This window comes from Synchiropus splendidus, chromosome 9 (genome assembly GCF_027744825.2).
Source record: "Synchiropus splendidus isolate RoL2022-P1 chromosome 9, RoL_Sspl_1.0, whole genome shotgun sequence".
NCBI classification, from domain to species: Eukaryota; Metazoa; Chordata; class Actinopteri; order Syngnathiformes; family Callionymidae; genus Synchiropus; species Synchiropus splendidus.
The window spans coordinates 6,222,815-6,246,123 of record NC_071342.1 but is presented as its reverse complement, the minus strand read 5'-3'; the positions used below and the strand labels follow the sequence as shown (position 1 = coordinate 6,246,123).

The following is a 23,309-nucleotide window of genomic DNA, read 5'->3' as shown; positions in this document are numbered from 1 at the left end:
GTTTTTCTCCGCACGAAGTGATCGTATTATCATATAGAAAGTGCTCTGGTGGGCCTCACAACCAGCTTAATAGGACCCTTAGCTCCTCTTGTAGGAAAAGGGTGAGGGTTCCATAATTGGTCTGACATTTAGACACTGTTTCTAGTCGCCTCTCACACTTTTGAAAACAAACCAGGTGGTCTCCTTTTGGCTTGCTACTCTAGTGAAACGTACCTGAATGTGATGGAATACAAACAAGTGCATAGGAATTCAATGGAGGTGATTAAACTTTGCTATTGAATGAAACGTGTGTGGTGACATTTTTCCTCATCGTTGCCGCGTCACATGCTGCGAGACCATATTGATTTCTTCGCTAATCTCTTGACGCACGGTGGAATTACATTTACCAACCGTCTTTCTCTTCACTTCATGGCCCACAATGTTAATACAATCTCTGCCCGAGAAATGTCAGTTATTGTGTACAGTCCCGCAGGAAATTTATTCATGTGTCAGCGTCGAGTGATTTGCTTCATGTATGAACCTAGTGCAGATCCTATATAGATCATAGCCTCAACCGTAATGGATTTTTGAATCGCTGCAGAATGGATTCCGAACGCCACGATCGACTGGTCACATTGAGCTGCTGTTCAGATAGGAATTTGTGTTGATGCAGTTGTCAACACGAAGACAATGACTAATGTGTTATTCATGTGCATTCTAAAAAGTCATCATCATGCCTTCATGGTGCACCATCTGCCCTGAACACATCGGCAAAACACCTTCCCTGGCGCACCTATTCTCATTTGCCCTTTCTGCCTGCGCGTTGTTCCCGTTGTCACTCTCTGGTTTTCATTCTCTCGCCTCCCCCCCCCACACACAGGGTGCAAGTTATCTCCTCAAACTCCAACCTGACCAGTCACGTTCTCTTCTATCACTCCAACTCCACATTTTACTGACTTTGACCCCAATCTGTCCCCTTGTCTCACTCACCTGCTCATCACTTCCTGTTTTCCTCACTGTCCTACCGTGCTTCCGCACCTATCTGTCCATCTCACCTCAATTTCATTCTCTTCTTCATGCCATCATCAGTTTTCTCTTTCTGTCGCCTCTCTGGTTATTAGTGCTTCCTTTGTTTGTCGGCTGAATGAGAATTGATCCCGTGTTTAGCGCGCTGGCGACGATGAATACTCGTCCGAGAGAGAAATATTGAGCCAGTTCTCGCATGAACCTTGAGACTGCTTCCTCGCTGTAGACGAACTGTTGAAACTGGAAAGCATAAAACATTAGATGAACGAGGAGTTGAACGTCATGAAAAACTTCATTGTTTGCTTTGAATTTGAGGGAAAAAAATTGAATTGACTGACGAACTGTGAGAGGTGTGCTGCAGTTCTGCTGCCACTGGATAAGCTGTGTTTGCGAAAGTTCAGCCTGAGGATACAAGATAGAGCACAAATAATCTGCTCTGCTACAAGGATGCACAAAACACTCATTCATGGAAAATCCACTTGGTTTCTGCTCATCCTAGATGCAAGGAGTGGCAGTAGAAAAGTGAAGACAGACAACTTGTGTTGATATTTTTCCATACTTTTGCTGAGATAAATTGACTGAAAAGGAGCCAAGTCAGGAGGACAATATGGAAATATTGGATTTAACTGGGGGTTGGAGTTACCAGGCTCTTATCTGAGCACAGAAGAATGGAATCGAAATTGAGAGTCAGTATTTAGGGCTAGGTTGAAGGAAGCGTGACACTTGGAACATAAATCATTCAGAGTAAATATGTACTTGAAACTAGTGAAATTAGTTGTTCATGCAGCAAGATGACTTCACTTGACAACAGTTATATCTAAGGGGTTGGAAAATGAGCAGTGATGTAGCGATGAAACATATCGTATTTTAATAGTTATTTGTCTCATTTTAAGATTTTCTGTCTATTATAGACAAGACAAGGTTATGCTGGGTTTAAGATGATAGTGAGAAGTAGAACATTCACACTTAAAACAAGATAAATTATTGAACTTGAACTTGCCTAATACAGTGAATACATTTCGTCATGATATCATGAGGGTCTAGTGATGATCTGGAATAGATTGATCCCAAAGTTGAGTGATATTTTGGCTCCCAACTCCAAAAGATGGGCGAATCCTCATCACCTCAAGCCTAAAGACTTCCCTGAATGTAAACAGAAAGTAGAAGTTTAGAATCAATGAAATACGCCATACGAAAGAAAGACATTTGCATGAATTTGTGTCTTCATCCTGCAGGTTTTGATCAAACGTATTGATCAATAAGTTGCCTGCATGCAGGAGAATAGCTTATGGGATGTCACTAATATTCTGAACCCCTGGTCCAACTTCCCGCTTCCGTGGTAACTAGAATGCAGCATATGGAGTATGCCATCATATTTCCAAGAGTTAGCTTGCAATATTTGGCAATCATACTGCGTTGCTAGTTTTTTTGGTATTTTCATTTGACTCACAGGATTTTGTCATCAACATTCTCACTTGAAAACGGTAAGAGATGCTGTTTTTATTGGAGAAATTAGCATCTTTAGCGCCTCAATCTCAGCCAACACACCCACAGTTTAAGCCCAAATAACTAACCAAATACTAACACATCTTCATGTATTAACTAAATAGTCAGACATTAATAAGACCCTAAAAACTTTATTAATCCAGCTGATTATTCGAGGCCGCATGCTGGTTTGTTGCTTTCATTTTAATCTGTTTGAGGCCAACGAAAGGAGGTGGGTCTGGAAAAAAAAGCGACTTGTGCAGGAACTCTCCTAATATGGGAATATTTTAATGTAAAAAGTCAGACAGTGTGCAGACAAAGCTTATCTGCAAACCAAATTAAGAGCAACTCCCCAGCTCCTAGCACACACTGGATTCAGATTAAATGAATCACAGCATGCAGGAGCATTACGTTAAGAACTTTTTGGGGCGCTTCAAGGTGCGTTAACAGCACAGTAAATGTCCTCTTAGAAGAAACTGTGGTTGTTAACTGAAGCATGGAGTTGTGATGCTGTTTAGCAGCCTTTCTATCCTCTGTTTATGTCCGCGCTTCTGAAACAGTGAGGGCGAAAGAGGTTGAGAGCAGTTTGTTTTTCAAGTCTTATTGATACTCTTTGAGACGGCAGCCAATGTCTGAAAGGCCAATTTCATCAATCAATGTCAGCACAGTCAAGCTTTTCTGGCCACACGGATAAGACTTTTTTTTTCACTTTTTCATTTCTCCGCAGACTTTTTATCGAGCCCATCTCTTCATTTTGATAACGTCTGACAAATAACTTGAAACTTGACTTGGTGAAATGTGGTGTCACTGTTCTGGGGCGGGATGTTTGTTTAGTTTGGCCAAATAGTCAGTGGCTTGTCCACTTTAATTGTATTTATGATGATTGACTTTTTGTCAATCTGAGGGAGTGGATTTATAGGGCCAGTGTAACCTGGATATGCCTTGACTTGGCTTCAGTCATGCCTATCTTTCGATAGCTGTCGTCCATGAAAGCCTCTTTCATGTTTTACCTGCCTGTTTTCAGTAACATACAAAATGTGTTCTTTTCTATGGGGAAACTAATTTGACTTTAAGCCAGAACCAGGCAGGGTTTGGAAGCTACCTTCTGCTCTCATGCCAACCAAAAGATTATCACCATGGCAACCATATATTTCATTTTGCTGCTTCAACCACTTCTATCAACTCTCGCTGAAAATCCAAGTCAAGTATACAGTTTGTTCATGACATTTGATATCATGCTTTATCAACATGTTACAGTTGCTTCTAACAAATCTTACACATAATGTAGAAGCTTATTTTTACCAAATATATCCACCGGAGCGGCAGACCATTCTTTTTATACAATTTAGTTACAGTTTGAAATAAAGATATTCTGTGTATATTTATATTTAGGGATGCGCCGATCAGGATTTTTGCTGCCGATCACCAATACCGATCAGCCAGAGTGCTGATCACCACCAATACCGATCACATGGATTGACAATGAATTTGTATTCAAAATGATGAGACCTTCTGTGTACATGACGTGAAAAAATTATATGAACCATTAAATCTTTATTTCAACATTTACACATACCTTTTCAAAGAGGCAAAAAAGCAGAAAAACCTTGCTGAATGCAGCAACTATTCTGTCAAAAGGACAACTGAAAAACATTTATTTCGACGTGTGATGTCGCAGTTTGGTGAATCTCTTGAGACTATGCTATGTCTGTGAAATATTTACTTACTGGCTGCTTGTAGCAGGACCTCAAGACAGAGAGCACTGCATTTATGAAAGTTTCCACTCCGGATGTTTTCAAAGGTTGTCGTTTCCATCTCTGCATAAACAACACCTGAGAAAGGCTGGCCATTAGACTCGATGCAATTAATGATTATTTCTCGGGAAATTTGCTTAGCGTTGCGAATGTCACGCTCGGACCGGCGGGTGTTGCTAACCGTCAGCTGCTCTCGCTGCGTGTTGTCTCTTTCACGAGCCCGAAAAACTCTCTGTGCTCTGTCAAGTGCCACTGCTTCAAATGGCATATTTCATTCAAACACGCTTCCCTGCACAACATTTTTCTGTGCATGTGCTGCAGGATGCTAACTTTACATGACAGATTGAAAGAACTTCCACAGAAGACATGCTGCTGCCGAGTGAGCAGCGAGTCGGGAGGAGCAGATGCATCACAACCAGCGGGGCTTCATCAGAGCGATCTTATTTTAGACAATTTATATATTATTATATAATGTATATTAAATACATTAATATATAATAATAATAATATAATACATTAATAATACATATTAATACATACATCCAATTTAGCTGTGATTAAAATGTATAAAATGAATTGTCACTCTCAAATATCGCAATGCTTGATTGCACGATATTGTCTTGATATTTTAAGTCAGCTAGATCAATATTTAATATGTATACTAATACAATACATACTTTGTATATGCAGCTGCATTTCTGATGTGTTTGTGAACGTTTTCTTTCTGTACATGTTATTTTGTTGATTAAGGCAGAGATTCATTCCTCTGTCGGAAATTTCACAGAAAATCAAACTGGACTGACGTCACATGTACTATTTAATAAAGAAAAATAAATAAATAAAAAAAAAAAAAAATATATATATATATATATATATATATATATATATATATATATATATATATATATAATAAAATCCATTTCCCCCCCAAAAAATTGGTACTACAATATATTGCAGAACTTACAGTATTGTACGTATTATATCACCACTTGTGTCGGGATACGTGTCGTATCGCAAGATACCCGTGAATACACAGCCCTAATCTTCAGTGAGGAAGGGGACGTCCCCTGTTGTCAGCCAGATCAACCTCAATGGGACCCCAAGGAGCTGTGATAGGCTCCAGCAAACCTGGAGCCCACTGAATGAAGATAAAGATGGAACGCAGCGTCATTTCATAAAAGCACAATTTGCAGTGAATGTTGCAAGCTATTACTTGCTGACGTCTAATTCAGCCTTCTTCCATGTTTATTCTCTACTGGATCAGTGCTAATGAAGGTTTACATCAAAATAACAGGGACATGCTGTATTAAAAAGATACCCTTGTATTGTATATTCAAATAATGTGCTTATTTTTAGTCAGTTTGTATTATTCCCCATGAAGAGCTGCAGGGGAGTTTGCACTTTGGGAAGCCTCGTTTCGAGGTAAATGCAGAGTTATTTTCATGTATACTGTCTCATAGTTGTGGTGATGGTTGTCGATGGTTAATAAAGCACTCGGGGAGTTTGACACAACCTCATTGAAGCCATGATTCAAGCAGCTGACTGAAATAAAAAGCCTCATTATTCAGACAGTTAAGATGCCATATAAGTGCATTCTAATGTTGAGACTGTCTCAGTAAGTGAGTTAAAAAAAGCAACTGTGTCTGGGCACCCAGTGGCTGCTCTCTGCTAATTAGAAGGCTGTGATTGGCTATGTGAATCCCAAAATGACAATTTCCAGCGCACCCTGCACGGGTCATCAATCCTCTTGTCAGCGCCAGAGACATAATTGGGGGTCCAACACCGGGAGAGTCACGGGGAGATTTGTTGTGGCGTAATTGCAGAGGAGAGTCGGGTTTGCTCTGTGGTGGCATCAACATTCACACTGAGCGGCAGGAGTGTCTCGTCCCTGAAATGTTGGACTACACATGATGGTCCTGGGAATCACTGGCAAACCTGCTTGTTTTCGCTCAAGAGAATTAGATTTGCTTAAAGGAAGGGTGTTCTTGTTGAAATGATTTGTAGTTTTGACTCAAACTCTCAACCGTCTTTGGGATAGATTTACCACAAACATACGCCTATAGAATGCGGTTTGCTCGTCCTAAATTAAGTGTCATTTGAACTAGTAGTTTGTTGGCCGCAATGGAGGGTTTATTGTTATGTCAAGGGGTGAACCCGCCTTTTCTTTAGGGATTTTCTACCTTTACACATCCGACAGGCCTCTTCGCTTCTTGTTTTTAAATCACTTTTCAAAACTCAGGAAATCTGTTGTCTTTATCGGACTACGACTGGACTTCCTTACTACTAACTCCTGGTGGCTACTTTTAGCTTAACCTCCTCACAGCACAATATCACATGTCCTTCACCTATTTTTTCCAGATTAATTGTTGATATTTAGAATTTTTGCTTGTGAGAAAAAGTTTGATCACAGTCATCTCTATAGGTCATAGCGTCCGTTTGTCGCTTTTGAATGACTAATATTGGCAGGCCTAGTTAGAGGTGATCTAGTTTTGGGTGCACTTTAAATTAGTAACCACCTCTGTGTATTTAAAACTGGTGTAAAACATGATTTCTTGGGTTGAATTTGTGTGTGTTGACACTGATTCAGTCCCATCAGCATTGACTTGACTGCCATAGCCAATACACTCTGCTCTTTTGTAGTTCACTTTCAATTTCCAGTTGACACAAAAAAAACCTTTTTAATCCTCCAAATATTTTCCTTACTTTGTCCCTGACTGTATTCAAAATCTTCTAAATCTAAATCTCCTCTGCCAGCACTTGCCTACCCTCTTTTTATGTCATTCTTTATTTTGTTCTTGTGTTAAAGTGCCATATATTCAGCTTGTCAAAACAAAGCTCTGGCACCAGTTGTTCGTGAGGAGACGGAGATAAAAGTTGAATTTTTCATTCTGCTTTTTGCTGTTGAAATGAAGTTTACAAGTGATTGAAGACTGTAGCTAGAATTGTTCTGAGTGATGGGTAACTAGGAACCTCAGACATCTGGAGCTACAGTCATCACACAGCTTTGGAGAATTGAGAAAACAGCATTTTATCTTCAGTTCTTCATCAAAGCTGCTTGCTGTTTTATATTGCGTATTAATTCAAGTCCATATTATCAATGTTTGCCTTCAAATGTATGACTAAATATGCTGCCTTCATAATTGTCTTCATGGTATGTTTTGCTTATCATAGTGTGTATAGTACCTTGTATAATTCAGTTAGTTTTTCTGATCATGTGATCAGATCAATAAATATCCAAACTTCCCTTTGCTTCCTTGTTGTGCGGTCTGCTTGCTTCCTGATTGTCTATCTATTATTGGCTATGCTAGTTAGCAGTCACAAACCAAAGTGATTTAAAGAAAAGCTCTTCAGCTTCAACTCTGAAAACAAGTGAAAGTCATCCAGTGCCAGCTGACTCGGTGAAAATGTTTGCCATGAAATTACAATTTGATTCTGCAGTTCTAAACAGTGGCTGTGTGTCTGGCTGACACAGGCCACATTCATATGATTTGGTTTCAGGAAGTTACGGCCCACCTCATTGGTCCAATGGAACCAATTCTTGGAACGTAGAAAATAAAAAGATTTTCTGATCTGGGTTGTTTTGAGCTCCACATTACGTAGCTAGGGTTTGTTTTTTGTTGTTCTTAAAAGTCACTGCTTTGTACTTTGAACTGGAGAAGAGAAACGGATGTCAGGCTTTTATTAAGAATCTGTTTTCTGGGTATTATTATGATGGAATGGAATAAATGGACAACACTCCAAACAGGCTTTTAAAACCACCATCTGCTCTCAACGGTGTACAATGATGATTGTACTCTGCAGTACTGTGCTCTGCCAAGACATTGCAATTATCACCCCCATTAATATGTATTATGGATTACCATTTACGTGGAAGGCAGGTTGATGATGTTGGAATTGCAATGGAAATTTATTGACCTGCAGTAATTCAGACAACAAACAGTGTGTTCCAATATTTGTTTGCAAGAGTGTGTGGGCGTGCAGGTCCACTGTGAACCACTCAACTGGTGACTTAATTTATTATTAACGCGATGACTAACATTCCCCAAATTTTCTCTCTCCTTTACCAAATCCGTGATCCCAGTGTTTTACTTTTTAAAGTTTTAATGAATAAGAACCTATTTCTGGGAGGAAAGAGACAGCATCTTCTTCTCGTGTAACCTTGGGGTGTCACCATGGAAACCAAAAACCATGAACGTCTTAAAATACCGGTCAACAAATATTAAGGCATAAACTTGGCGTGAGTGCGACAACAGAGGCAGTGTTTGAGCATGCATATTTGATAAGCATGGGACACAAACCACTCACATACAAGAAATATACAGTAGTTACTTTACAATTACAGGCAGTTGCACACAATGACAGAATTACAGAATTATGCTCTGTATTCATCCCAGTCTGTGTGGTCTCGTGAGCACTAATATTTTGAGAATTTCTCTAAACCTCTGTAATATAAACTAACCAGAGGCAACAATGGCAGGAAACTGTCATTACCCTCAACCCCAGATGCATTTTTGTTTCAATATTTCTACATCATTTTACTGTGTTCGGTCACCTTCGGGCATTTCATCTTTAACAAAGAGATCATTATTCTGTAGTCATGGCAGCTGTCATTTAAACTGTGGCTGTGAGCCATGTTTGCTTTCACTTAGCAGAAACTCTGAGTGGTAGTCAACGATAAATATTTTAAGCGTTTTGTCATGGTTCAAGATGCAGGGCGGGACCCAAGTGCAGTGATGAATGAGTCACAGGAGGCTGGAGCGAGTCAAATATGATTTAATAAATAATACAAAAATACGGAACAAAAGGCGTCACCGAACCGGGAGGAGAAAACCGAAAATAAATCCAAAGGGTCACCGAAACCGGGAAGAGACCACAACGGAATGAGTCTAAACAAAGATCGTCACCGAACCGGGAGAAAGAATGCAAGTAGAGTCTGTAACAAGAGGACACACACTCGATGAGCAATAAAAGAAAGTAAGCTATCGAGGTCGTCAAAACGAATGCACGAGTAGGAAGTAACAGAAACAGAGAGAAAACCAAGAAGCCCCATGGAGCAGGGAGAACAAAGGGAGTCAAAATACAAAAAATCAGAGCAAATTACCAGTGGGGGCAAAAGAAGTCGATCTGGCACATGTTGCTGGAGTCCAGGTGTGAGTCCATTTTTTTTCAGCTGAATTAGCATTATCTGGAACAAATCTATCTGCGACTATTTAAAGTTTTTTACATTTGCATTTTTTTTTACCTCTGAAATAGAATCCAACAGTCTCTTCGCAGCTCAGGTTGGGTGTGTCCTTGAAAGCACTGCGTCCGGGCTGATGTGTGTGAATGAACACGTTCATGGATGCAGTAAATTCATTCCATTTTATGTCTCATCCCATCAAATGCAACGGGGTGAACCAATGATGTGGGACTGTAGAACTGGACCACAGCACATTAAAGCTGCCTGCGTGAATGAAAACACATCATATCTAGGGTGATTGTTCCTGCAGTTCGCCTCAGGTTGTTGCTCGAGGAGTTGCCTAACTTTGACTGAAGGGGAAGTCGCAACTCGCTCATGCATTGTTGATCACTTTCAATCTTGTGATGAAGATCAAGTCTTAAAGCATTTGTTTTGTAACTTATTCGTCTGAGCGTGAAGCGCCACGTCTGCTCCTCGATCTTTTCAATTTCAGCTTTACCCTGCCTCTAACTTCTGACTTGTTTTGGCCTTTAGAAAACGCTCAGTTCGAAGAAATGCTGGGGAGCGATTTATGAAACCCACACATTTCTCGTTTTTGAATAACCTCAATTGTTTCTCCCAAACTGGGTGATGCCTTCTCCTCTTTTTCGTCTTGAAAATATTCCAAACAAAACTGCCATGCACATAATTCATTCTATATTTAGCCACAACTTGTGTTCCGCTAACAAAAACAATTCGGCGGTAACGACCCGTTTCTGGCCAGTGGGATCTGGATAAGGTTCTGCTTCATGTAGTTTCAGCTCCTCGTGGGTCTGTTGGGAAGACTGGGTAATGTGACCCACGAGCGCTTGTGGAGGAGCAAAGCCCATTAGGATGAGGCACTGCTTTGCATGTTACCCTCAGTGGGATTTCAACTCCCCCGTATCCTGTTTCTTGATGTCCAATTTGTGCTGCTTAGGAAACACCACTGTCAATGTGAAGAGAGGAAGAGAACATTACTCTACGTGTGACCCCTGAACTGACGGATATTTATAGCTTCATTGTGAATTTACGTCACGTGGCGATGAGAAACTGCAGTGGGTTATATTCTTCAACTCATGTACGATCGATGGCTGGTGGTGGGAAGGATCCTTGAATGGGTGTGGGACCACAATGTCAAAACAAAATTAGTATGACAGATACATCGATTACTTTCTGGTCCTTTTTTGTCGAGATTAAAATCTTTTTTCTTTGGTATGTTAAAACACTCTTTAAAAAACCAACATCCAATCTACTGTAGGGCTGTGTATTGGCAGGTATCTTGCGATATGATAGTATCCTGACACAGGAGTGGTGATACGATACAGTACAATATATTGCAATACTCTAAGTTCAGCAATATATTGTAATAAGTGCCATCATTTTAAAGGGGAAATCAGATTATGCAGTACAATATTATGTGCATAAAAACAAGTTTATTGTTATGAACACAGTCCAGTTAGACTTTCAGTAAAATTTCACACTCCAACAGAGGAAAGATTTGTTCCCATTATCAACAAAATGACTCCATTGTACAAAAAGCAAACATTAATATTAAGCACGACTCAAATGCAGCAGCACATCAAATTATCTATGTATGAAATTTTAAATATCAATATCTGATACGTTTATATTTAAAATATCAATATTAAATATTGAAATTGATGACTTGAAATATCAATATCACACATCAAGTATTGTGATATTATAGCAAAAATATTGACACAAAATCACGCAATATTTGAGTGTATCAATATTTTCTTTCACTCCCAAAACACAGTATATCTCATTATCTCATAGTACCAGTGTTTGTATTTGACCCTTTCAATGCAAATGTGTCTAAATCAACATTAAATCAAATGTAGTATTGTAGGTTGAGGGAGATATCACACTGATGTCTTATTAAATAGAACAAAACAAAAAACAACACTAGTTTATGCTGCACATTAAATCTGTAAATTTACATTTGAACCAGCCACATGCACTCAGGGTCTCATAAATGATATACCGGCCAGTTTTGGCACGCAGGACTCGAGTTTGACTAGCATTTCATTTTTGGATTCTTTCTGAATTGGTTTCGCCAAACATGACATATTTCTTCTTCCAAATATAATTAAATGAGAGGGGTAAGCTGTTTTGACTGATTTAATATTTTGGCGTATGTTCTCATTTTCTCATCATGCATGTTTCTTATTTTAATTAACTTTGGTATTTGTGTGCTTTTCCTTCCCCAAAACACACCACCTGCTCGTACTGCTGAGTGCGTGTAGCTGCCTGTGTGTCTGACTCCTGAGATGGATTAGTGACCTTTCCAGAGTGTCCTCACTAGCTTGGATTTCACATAGCAGCCACTGCTAGAAAGTAAGAAGCTAACTTTTAATCATAGGCGGGAAATTCATTTTACCCGTGAGGCGACATTGAAACATGTTGTTTGGCACCACACAACACACACAATTTACTAGCGTTTCAGTGTGGTCGGCCAAGATTCTGGTGTCACTGCTTTAGGTCCCAAATATGTTTTGCATCATTTATAAATGCAGAAATACTGTGGGGATCTTGCGACGTTCTAGTTTGCCTGCTGCAAAACGTCAAGGAGTTTTCATGAATTCTGTGTCAGATCAAAGTTTTGGGTGCGTATTTCTTTGCTGAAAGAAATCTGAGCTTCAGCTCCATGAGTCGATGGAAAAACAAATGTCCTTTTATTCATATTAATGAACGCGATTGACAGCATATGCCTGGGAACTCAACGCATTACGAATGTTTCATACGCCACCATCCATACTGTGGAGCTGAAATAATATTTCTTTGAGACTGCTGTTGTGTGATGTTGGAGAGGAACGACACACATCTTCTTCTAGTCTCCAAAGGCTGCGGCTAATCAAAGCAGCGTAACACTGAGGATGAGCTCACTCCCTGGAGCGCTACAACGGGTCACAGTGAGTCATGCAAGCAACCCCACACACAGAATTAATTTTAAATACTATTATTGGCTTATGAGCATTTGCTTTCCCACATGAACCGTTGAGCGGCGACAAAAATAGTCATGTAATTACCTGACTACGCACATCTTTCATTCATATGCTAATTACGCCCTTGTTTGTCTCTGGTATTATATTATTATATATTGCTCAAACCTGTTAAGTGATTAAGCAGAGATGGGTCAAGAACAACGCTCCTTAGACAACACATTTACCATTTGCAGTGCTTCTATTGTGTGTGTTTCAGCCCTTTAAGGATCCTTGTGAGGGTGGTCACTGCTTCTTGTCCAAAGCCAGTGTGAAGCGACCTCCCTGTGATCCTGTCTTGCTGGGACAGGTGGTTTTATATGTGTAATACGTAGTAATAGTTAGTAGTAATAGTAGTAGTGTTGTAGTCGTGACCACCTAAAATGGGACGAGAGTGTACAGAGACCAAGACCAAGACTTCGACGGCCAGTCTCGAGACCAAGACCAATATGGGGGGCTAGACCCAAACCAAGACCAAGTCAGTCATACAGACACAAAGCTGCTTCGACAGTACATTTGAAATACTTATATTTCAGCCCTTTAAGGATCCTACTCTGTTTTGATACCACAAACTTTTGCTCATAAACCACTCCTGTTGGAGATGTTAGTTCATTTCATAGCTGAATTTGTTCAACTGCCAGCACTCTCCATGTAAGCAGCTGCTTTTTCATGAAACATTCTGCCAGTATCAGTTGCGGAGGGCGGGCAGTCCGCTCAGAGGTCCGTCCTGCTGGCCCGGCTGTGTAAATGCAGCGCACAGTGTGCATTCCAATGATCTGCTATTAACTGCATCGCCTCGAGAGGTTGGCACATGCTGGGGAGGACTGAAAGAGAAAATTCTAATTATACATCTTTCTTCCTTTCCGACTCTTTTTGCCATTTTAATTGGGTTAAAAGGGAAATTTTGTTCAGCCGATGAGTGAAGGGAGTCGCTGTTGTATTAGAGTTTTCCGCCTCATTTATTTTAATTATACTTTGCTATTAATAGTTTTGAATTGGAAAAAATGAAAATTGGTGATAACGTTCCAGTCTTGCACTTAGGACTCTATTATGTTATGATCTGTTTCTCAGCAATTTTATTAAAAAAAATAAAAATGTGTGATAAATGTATTGCACCTAATCCTATTTCCCTTTGAGCTTGAAGTTTGGCCTCTCTAATTATACTTTTTTGGATGACTATAGTTCAGATTCAGATTTTGAATGCATGTTTTTTATGATATTTCAAATTGTTCTAATGAAAATAAAAATTTTAACTTAATGATTGACTTCAATTATTGAATTTGAAGCATTTACTTCATCAATTCACATTCAATATTATTGCAAGAATGAAATCCTTCTGAATAAATTTTCCATTTAATGAAAACATTTTAATTAAATCCATCTTCAAAGGTGAGTGTTCAACAACTGCTGATTTAACAGGAAATGCACTCAAAAACATTGGGTCAGATTCTTCCGTTGATCCCAAACAAATCCCCAAATGAATAATTCATCTCGGTATGTGTTTAGAACTGACTGATAATTCCTCCAATGACAGTCATTCACCTCAAACTTAATCACTGTCCACAAGAAATTGATATGTTCTTCTTATCGGCTTTTCATAAGTCATATTGTCCTCACGTGAACTCGACCAGGTAGATACGAGAGGTAACCATCGCACCATGTGTCGTCTGTGACGCGATTACAAAACGTCATGTTCTCGCACAAGCCTCTGTGAGAAGAATTATTTTGATGCAGAATTTCGTTTGATTTTCTGAGGCTCAGCCCGGACACTGCGGAGCTGACACTTCATCCCAGTCTCCCGGGATGATGTGGATTAACTATTGTAGAGCATAAGCAGGCCAGTCTGTCTCCCAAATCGGATAGGAGTCACAGAAAAGAATGATGTCAGTGGAGTGCAGTCAGAGCTGGTGTTCACATGAGAAATACTTGGAAATCCATGTGGATTATTTGCTAATATCTGCAGTCTGAGCTGAATTGGAAGGCGTTTTCTGTTATTTAGATTGTATTAATCACGTACTTGAGTTAAAGTGAAAAGCACCAAATAATATAGGGCCAAGCATAGTCCCTCATAATCACTCATTATTGCAAGAATATCTCTTGTTTCAATTGGCGAGTTTAATACTAAAAGTGAATGATCAGGGAAAGATGAGGGAGGGATGAGGTTCAGCAAAGAGTTAAGAAGGATGCAAAGAAACAGTGGGATAAGCAGAGAGATGAGGAGTGTAAACGGGAGTACTTGGATGGCAAAGAGAGCCGTGGATTATGGGGACTTGGATGGGAGACTGGGTCACAAGACAGATGTACTCAGGGACGAAGGAGAAAGAGAGAGAGAGAGAGCAAGGATGTGTAGCAGCTTGGGGTAGTCAAGGACTTGGAAGGAAATGAGGTATCAGCAGAGTGTGAGAGAAAGAAGTAGTACTTCTAGGGACTACTGTAATGAAGGAAGGAAACGAGAGAGACAGGAGGATAGACAGAGGGAGATCTTGGGTCAGGTGTCCCAGTAGATTAATAAGATGGAGGTGAGGGCAGCTCTGAAGAGGATGAAGGAGGAGCAGCTATCCTTCTGACCTGAGTGTGATCTTGAAGCCCAGGGGGAGGCCCAACGAGTGGGGTGGAAAAGAGCTCCAATGCTCAGATCTATAGATCGTATTGAGGGATGAGGAAAGAAGAAGCGGAAGGCAACTAATAGCAGCTAGTGGATGAAAATAGATAAAGTGGAAGTGTGGAAATGGTGGGGTGATTCTATGTCGAAACAGGTGTTTTATCTTTATGGGGAATATATACGCACTGGAGGTATTTTAATGGCTTCTACACAATGTCATTGACCCTGCAATGTCCCGACGACTGGAGCGATTTGTATTCCACTTACTTCAGCTGGACCTAATAAAGTGTCTCCTGTGCCGGTGCATTTCAATTCATGTGTTTAATAAAGACGGTGTTGGTGTCAGCAGCGACGTACCTGAGAGGACAAGTCTTTTGCCAGTGTATGCCCTTACACTTGCATAATTCATGTAATGTATGTAGCAAAGCACCACCTAGTTTGAGAGCAAGTTTGCTCTTCAACACTGAAGTGTGTTTCTGCTCCGCCACATTGAGAGAAGCCAGCTGAGGTGGCTCTAGGTTCTCTTACAGATGCCCCGAGCACACTTCCTCTGTAAGATGATGCGCACACGTCCAAGTTTCTGGGGAGAATGTCTGGGCTTCTTTGATGAGACTGCTGCCCCCCTGACACCTATTCTCAGATGAATGCATGGATGAACAAATGTGTCATGGACATGAATGTTTTACGGCAGTGAATGAGATGTGAAGAACTATTACGCTCCAGGATTCTTTCATTTCTTAAAAACTATAATATGACCACCCAACCCAAGACGGATGTGGGGGGCAAGACCAAAAGACCTAACTGAATACAGAATACACAAGTCTATTAGCACAAGTTTATTAGTCATACAGTCACAAAAAAAATAAAAATAAAGACCAGAAATGGTCTTGAAAAAAATGTTCCAAACAGTCATGATGCTTGAGTAACGTTAAGAAATGGACAAGTACTAGTTCCCTGTTCTTATTAAATATATTTTAATAAACAAAATGTCCTCTTCCCGTATTATATAATGATATACATAACATGTTATTTCAACTCCATTCATACACATTATGAAGAAGTTTGTTTTTGTAGCCTAAAATATTAAAGTAAACAAGCTATAATAAAAAAAAAAAAAAAAAGTGTGCTAAATGTTTTAAGGTGAGCTCAGCTTAAGATAAGTCTTATTTTACAGGTCTCTGCACATGACTTACTTGCAGCCAGTCAGTGTTGGTTCTGCACATTATTATTATTTTTTTCCAGCCCAGTGAGTTTAGTAGAGTACTCTGGCTGGGTGCTCCCCAAAATGAAGCAAAAGCCCTCAACACTGCTATCATCCACTCCATTTTCCAACTGAAACTCTGTTGCTGCACATATTGAGTGCACTGGAGGACTCGCCAGCACGAGTGGCCAGGTGGAAAAGAATAAATGTGCAATTTGAATAACATTATGTTTAATGGAGGGCTTTTTGTGGGTGTTTTTCAGATGGAAAAGTGGAGGTGACGAAGGAGACCCTGAAACTCTGCACTATGGGTCCGGGAAAGGTTTTTGGAGAGCTGGCGATTCTCTACAACTGCACCAGGACCGCCACAGTCAAAAGTAAGTTGCCTTCTAAAAATAAAATGCTTGAAGCGCTTGCATATTTTCAATGGAGTCGGCAGAGATTTACTGGCTTTTCTTATGAAGTTGCTTGAAAAGCAGCTATTCAGAAAAATAGTGGATGCACTGTCACCTTATGAATGGACTCAGCAATTGCGAGAGCATTGGGTGAGGATTGAAACGTGTTCCCCGCTCTTCAGTTGAGTGTCTCAGTATTGTCATTGTAGAAAAATGGCAAAGGTTTATTGGTGCTGCTCTTTCATGTCTGAACGATCGGCCGTGGCGAGTCGCCGGTCTGTCAGACGACACTGAGAAATGTAACCTGGAACCTGCACGTTATCAGAGTGCGTCAGGGTGAATAATATGTGTTTATGTGAAGCAGGAAGTGGGGAAAGAGGTTGTAAATGTGTCTCAGGGTGGAAAAGAACATTGAGAATGGGAGAAGCAAATGAGTTCATGTAAACACCCAGCTGTTAAAACCAGTGTGCGGAGCTTATCAGGGTACTTTCCTTACACGACCAACATTGATCGCAGGATAACTTGACGGTCATGCCATCAGCCGGGTGCTTTCAGGTTTGAGTCATGAGTGGTTTTCTTTCTGTATCTTAAGTGTCATAGATAAGCTATTAGCTACAGTTTTGGCAACAGGAGAATAGGTTCACGTTGCCAGCTGCTATGTTTTTGGGCATTTCTCATTGACTTTCATGCATCCTCACAGCCTGAACCTAACCGTCCAAAACAGATGGCTAACCTTAACCAGGACTCTGAAACAAACTTAAACGCAATTATAATGACCTAGGTATTTTGACATTTTAACCCCTAAATTTAGGCTTAACATTGTGGAAAACAAAGAAATTGCCCTGCAAGAATTAGTCCTCACAAGCATGGCTGAAGCAGGTACACACTCACATCCTCTAGTCCCTGCCATTAATGAAATATCAGGTCACACAAGCCACAAGCGTGATCATAAAATACCCATCCAATTTGCAAATAGCTTGAACCAGAGAATGATGCATATTCAGTGGTCATTATAAACGCTTGGCCAAGTTTGTTTGTGTCAAGTGACCTTTTCTCACAACGCAAGACCTCACTGAAACTTACATTATTCATCATTCTTTACACTGTCAAGACACCTGAAAATTATTCTAGTCTGTACTGTGATCGATTTCTGACTCGGGTGATGACGCATGTATGAAGGTCCGGGGGTCTCTTGGACCCAGAAAGAGGCGTAAGTGTGAAGTCAAAATGGCTGATGATGGAATAAAGGTTGTGAGACTTTTACTGACCTCCTTCAATTCTCCTGATCCCCCTAGTACTGACCGGCCAACCTCACAACTCCCAGCCCCCTGTTGCTATAGCAACAGATGCCCATGGGAAAATGAGCCAACTCTTGCGGGATATAAAAGATTCTCCTTCCCACCTGGCGTTGGAGAGTCTGTCCTTCTTGTATTTTCCCATCATCACGCTTCTGAGTTTATGTTAAAATGTTTCAGAGCTGCTCGATAAAAAAAACTCGGCATGGAACAAATGAGGTAACCAGTCAAGGGTAGAAGAGTGTTTACCATCCTTTAAGTGGTCACTGGCATCATTTCTGAGCACGTCTTTCTTTGATTTAAAGTTCACGTGGGCATGAGTGTGGAATCCAGTTCATGTAAATCTACCTGACAAACATGCAGGAGGGAGGAGGTGGCAGGGTTCCGCATGCAGGCAGACGCTCAGAATGAATGTGGAAGCTGGTAGGAGGGTACAACCTCTGTGTAGTTTCAAATTCCATTTACATCTTGACAAAATTAACCTGCTCAGTGTTGCATGTATTATATTGCATTCACCCCTCAACCTTAAGTTACTTACAAACGACCCCATTAAAAATGGTGATGAAGGTCATGGTTAGGATACAATTCAGTATGAGCGAGGTTATAGCTCTCTTGTGTTCTCGCTGTCATTTTAAAAATGAATGTCACTGGGGTTATCAATGGTTCTGCAGGCTGGGGTGCTCTCAGTGACATGGTAATATTGAACCCCCGTGATAGGGCTTCTGGGGTTTGTTACCTTTTCACAATGCTGGAGACTAGGATAAGAATAAAACACCAGATTATTCCTCAGATCCTTCAGTTGTTAATGACCTTGGAGAGTCCTTGAAGGAAAAATAAAATTTCATAATTCTCCTTTCCACTTACTCTGAGGAGTTGAATCCTTTTAATGGCCACATTGATGATGTGGTCTTACAGGTCATACTAAATGAAAAGACTAGTACTCGTCGTCAGTAATAGCCCAAATTATTAGCTTTTTCACATTTTGGGAGGCATTCGACTCTCTCGATAGTTACTGTAACTCTCAACCTCTCAGTCAGTAATTTATCTCTCATGATCATAATCCCTTTATTTTAGGTATTTAAAAAATGAGAAAAGAAAAGAAAAGAAACTCCTAAATGATGTTCTTGGTTGATATTATTGTCAGATTTTACTTCGCTGACAAAACCTAAAATGGGGGGAATAGAAAAATATAGATTTTTATCTTCATTTTTGTGGTGGATTCCCCTCACTTGTTAGTGTCTCAAGTGAATGAATATTTAATGGGATGCTTCACTAACACGTTACGTCAGTCATCGTCCAATTGCTTATCCAAGACTATTTTGAAACTGCCTCCCACTGTCTCCAAAACGTATTATTTTTTTTTCCTTAAAAGCTTGTCTATAGACTTAACTGAAAGGTTAAAGTCCACCAAGTAATAGCTTCATTTTCTTTTTTTAACCATTGTTTTTGAACTCCAAAAGTAAGATCCCCAAGATAAGATACGGTACGTTGGACCTGGAATTTTGCAGCTACATTTAGAACAAATTTGTATTTTGTCTTCCCAGGGATCCATATTATCATCAGGTCTTTTCACTTCACCTGTTAGAATCACTGAATCCTCAGTAAAGTCATTCCTAGACTGGTTTTATGGCCCATCACTGGTGGGATTCTGCTGGCACAAGCAGGTACTGGTTATGTTTGTTGCCAAAATTGGACAGTCACAGCTGCACTTCCTCTGCTCATATCCTGTTAAGGACATGATTGGCTGTAAAATGCCAGTGGGACAGCTTTGTGTGATTTGAAGGAGGCAGCTGCTCCACAAGGGACCATGTCCATGGAAGAGATAACCCATAAAATCTTCAGATTTTGGGAGTTGGTAAATTTAGACGCGTGCCATCATGGTTTGCTCTGTTTTCTGTTTTATAAAAGCGCTGTTTTTCACGTCACAAACGGTTCATGATTCATGGTAAAATGCCATTCTGTTAGATCGAAGACGTTTTGAAATGAAAAGACGTTTTATAACGTTATCTTTTTTTTTTGCATGACTCCTCACTAAAGCACTTGGCACCTGAATGCCAGCCACGAACATTGAACGCAATTCCCCCAAAACAAACTCCAAGTGTGATTATTTCTGTTTTTTCCAAGTGTTATAAAAGACCTTTGTGTTGCAGAGTCACACTTTCTAATCGTACAAGCCATGAATTTATTCATTCTTTAGCTTCATTTGCAGTGACTCTTCATCTTCTCTGCAGCCTTGCTGCTGGCCAAAATAGGTGATATGTTAAGCAAATTCTGAGGATGTATTTTATCATCATTATTTTATCTCAGCAACTGTTGGGATCAAAATCTATTTCATTCATGACAAACCGTAAATGATTAAGAGAGATAATAAAAATGCACAGCTGTTAGACACAGTCTTAAACTGAGACACTTTTATTAAAAATCAATTATCTTGCAGGCATCAACTTCATAATAACTCTCCTTGCATGAACTTGCTGCAGATCAGTATTCACCAGTGTGGCGTGCCTCCTGGCGTACCAGAATCAATCTGCACTTTGAAATAAATCGTTGAAATGAATTTAAAAAAACACCCTGGAAAATGTCAAATGTATTCACAAAATAGGTATTAGTGAGAGGCTTTTCTATAATTTTAAAATGAACTCATTACTAAGCTAACAACATTGCAAAATTAAGTATCTAACACAAATGTGTTTTTGTTCTCAACAACTTGCAGGTACAAGCCGCCCCACCCCTACATTTTCTGTGTCAACTCTCACATGTTCTAGCACTTACTCTGTCAAAGGAAATGGAACCTTGTAAGTTACATCCAAGCTTTTTGGGAAAGAGCACTTACTTCAAGGCCATGCTATGACAAGGTCCATCAATCACTGGGTTATATTTAGCGTCAGGATTCAAACCCTTTCGTCAGGAATTATAGCCAAACATGTTTACTGCATTCAGTTGACTCAAGGCGATCACACTTCAGAGAATGGAAAACTGAAGCCAAAACGGTCCTCTTAACGTTGAATTTATACATTCATTTCTCACCGTAGATTGAATGGCGACGCAGCAGACGACAGGAACAAATGGGTGGGAGTGACAGACAAAAGAAGGAGGTGATAAATACGGAATGAGAGTGACAAAAAAATGAGCAAGCCTCCTCAGAGGGAGCGAGCCGAAATTGGTGTGTTAGCAAAGCAGAGGGTTTTTTTTATGCAGGACATTGGTCGGTCGCTGCTTTTGTTAAATGAAAATGTCACTTTTTCGCCTCTTCGAAGATGCTGACAAATCACTGAGAGCGAATGCAGGGTGTTTGAAATTGCACCGTTTTAGTGTCACTGTGACATTCACTTGTAAATGTGTATTGTGAAGTTTCAAAACAATTCAATTCATGTTTTAAGGTAAGGAAAACATTTGTGATTTAGTTGACAGATATGAATGAATGAAGCTATTCCTGTAGATACAGTATGATGCTTATGGTTCCTAGAGGCAGACACTTGAGCAGTGTGGGAGACTGTACCCTGGGAGCGCTTCCTCACTCTCAGTCAAGGAGGACTCCATTTTTTAAGGTAGACTGTTAAGGAGGACCTTTAAGGGTGTGTAATGCAAAAAAAAAATCCAGGAAGGAGCGGTGGTCAATGCTATATATCAACTAAACTCGACGTGCAGCAGTGAAACTATGCCAGTTGTTGGGGGCGCATGTGCACTGTCCTTCAGGAACATCCCGAAAATAAACACTGCCACTCAACGACAACATCAGCCATCTGTGCCCGAGGCACTGACCGGCACCATTGCTGTATCGACATAGTTTTACAAGTGCGTGTAGACATGGTGTAAGGGTTGTGTTTAGGGAGAAAAAAGGGTGAGGCAATGGCAAGACGCAGACCAGGAGTATGCAGTCTTGACAACACCACCAGACCAAGCCAAAGACGAAAAGATATATCTCCTAAAGCAGCATGGCCACTCTTACCCCAGGTGCTTTTGAGCTTTCAAAATACCAGAACCCTCATAATGTTCTCAACTGCCTGATAACACAACAGAAACATGAGACTTGCAAATGAAAAGAATACTTAAGAGGGTCCAGACCATGCTGCCAGAGCTTAATCCACCAGCTGTGCTGACAAAAGCAGAGCTGAACTTGCAGACCTGCGATGTTTGAAGTTCTCCTACCCCATAAATTATTGAGCAGTAAACGCACCGTTCGGAGTTTACTGCAGTTTGTTGTTTAGGTTGATGTGTCCGACTGTAGACACCTGAATAAATTGTAAGAATAAACTGTTAGGATTAAATGTTCTTTTATCAGTTCCAACAAAAAAAATAAATAAATAAATAAAAATGAGTTAAAAAGGGGTCACTCAATTTGCACATTGCCATCCCAGCCTTTCCATCTCATGCCCAGCTCAGATAAGACCCTTTCTGCAGTTCATTCTATTAACAGTGAGGCCACAGCATCCGGAATCCCGACATAGTTCCAGGGGCCAGTCTTCTTCGACAGTGACATCACTGCCAGTCGCCACTAACATAATCATGCTGATGGTCTTAATGATGGCGGTGGAAAAAGCTCCAGCCATCATTACCGCGACTCCACCGAGCTCTCGACGAGTGATTCAATCTGAATAACTGCTTTAAGTACTTTTCAAACAATTATGGTCGTCACTCAGTGTGTGGAGCAGTGGCGCTGTTTAAAGCTGAGAGGACTTCAGAAGAGGAATCCCACTCTTATTCAGGACATCAAGTAAATGTTTGTCTTGATTCAGGCCTCGCAGTCAGGCCTTTGAAAACGCATGCTAGTTTCCTGTAAACACAGCGCAGTTTTGTCTGTCAACTGGCATTGCTACGCAAGGCTTTTTAAACACGCACGCAGCCCTGAGGATAAAAATAAAGAAACAAGCAAACCAAAAAGATTATCTTCCCTCTGAATAAACGCAAAAATGACCTGAAAACTGTTCAACGGATCAATGAAGCCATGGGCTATGAACAATTAGAAAAAATGTTAGCCATGATTTGAGGTCCCTGGCCTTGTCCTGATCGATTTTGGTGAATTATGGAATCTGAGTGATACTTATGTGCTGGAAGACTGTATTCAATTACTGCTTTCGAGGTGCCTGTATTCCCTCAATTTTCACGTTACCCCTAATCTCTGGGTCTCACATGTATCATTTAAAAAAACCACTTGGATCAGTACAGATTTTTTGGGCTGTATAGTATTTTCTCTTGCTGGAACACTTATTCTCAAGAATGCACGGCAGCTGTCTTAAAAAGATGAGTGAAAACAGTTGAACTGAAGTCACATGACGTTGGGGTGGAAAGACCCAAGTCATGGCTCAGCTGGTGAAAGACATTTCTTTCTGCTGGGAGGAAGCAAACAATCGTCTATCTAACCAACCCCAG

The 23,309-nt window shown here is 40.3% G+C and overlaps 1 protein-coding gene across 2 annotated transcripts in view; it reads left to right on the top strand.

The window, feature by feature from the left end:
* Positions 1 to 23,309, top strand: part of LOC128765090 (cGMP-dependent protein kinase 1) — a 113,733-nt gene that overhangs the window by 27,211 nt on the left and 63,213 nt on the right. For both annotated transcript variants that reach the window (XM_053875523.1, XM_053875522.1), the window contains exon 3: positions 16,513 to 16,626. In XM_053875523.1, the coding sequence (XP_053731498.1) occupies positions 16,513 to 16,626 (114 nt within the window). The remainder of the gene's footprint in view (positions 1 to 16,512; positions 16,627 to 23,309) is intronic.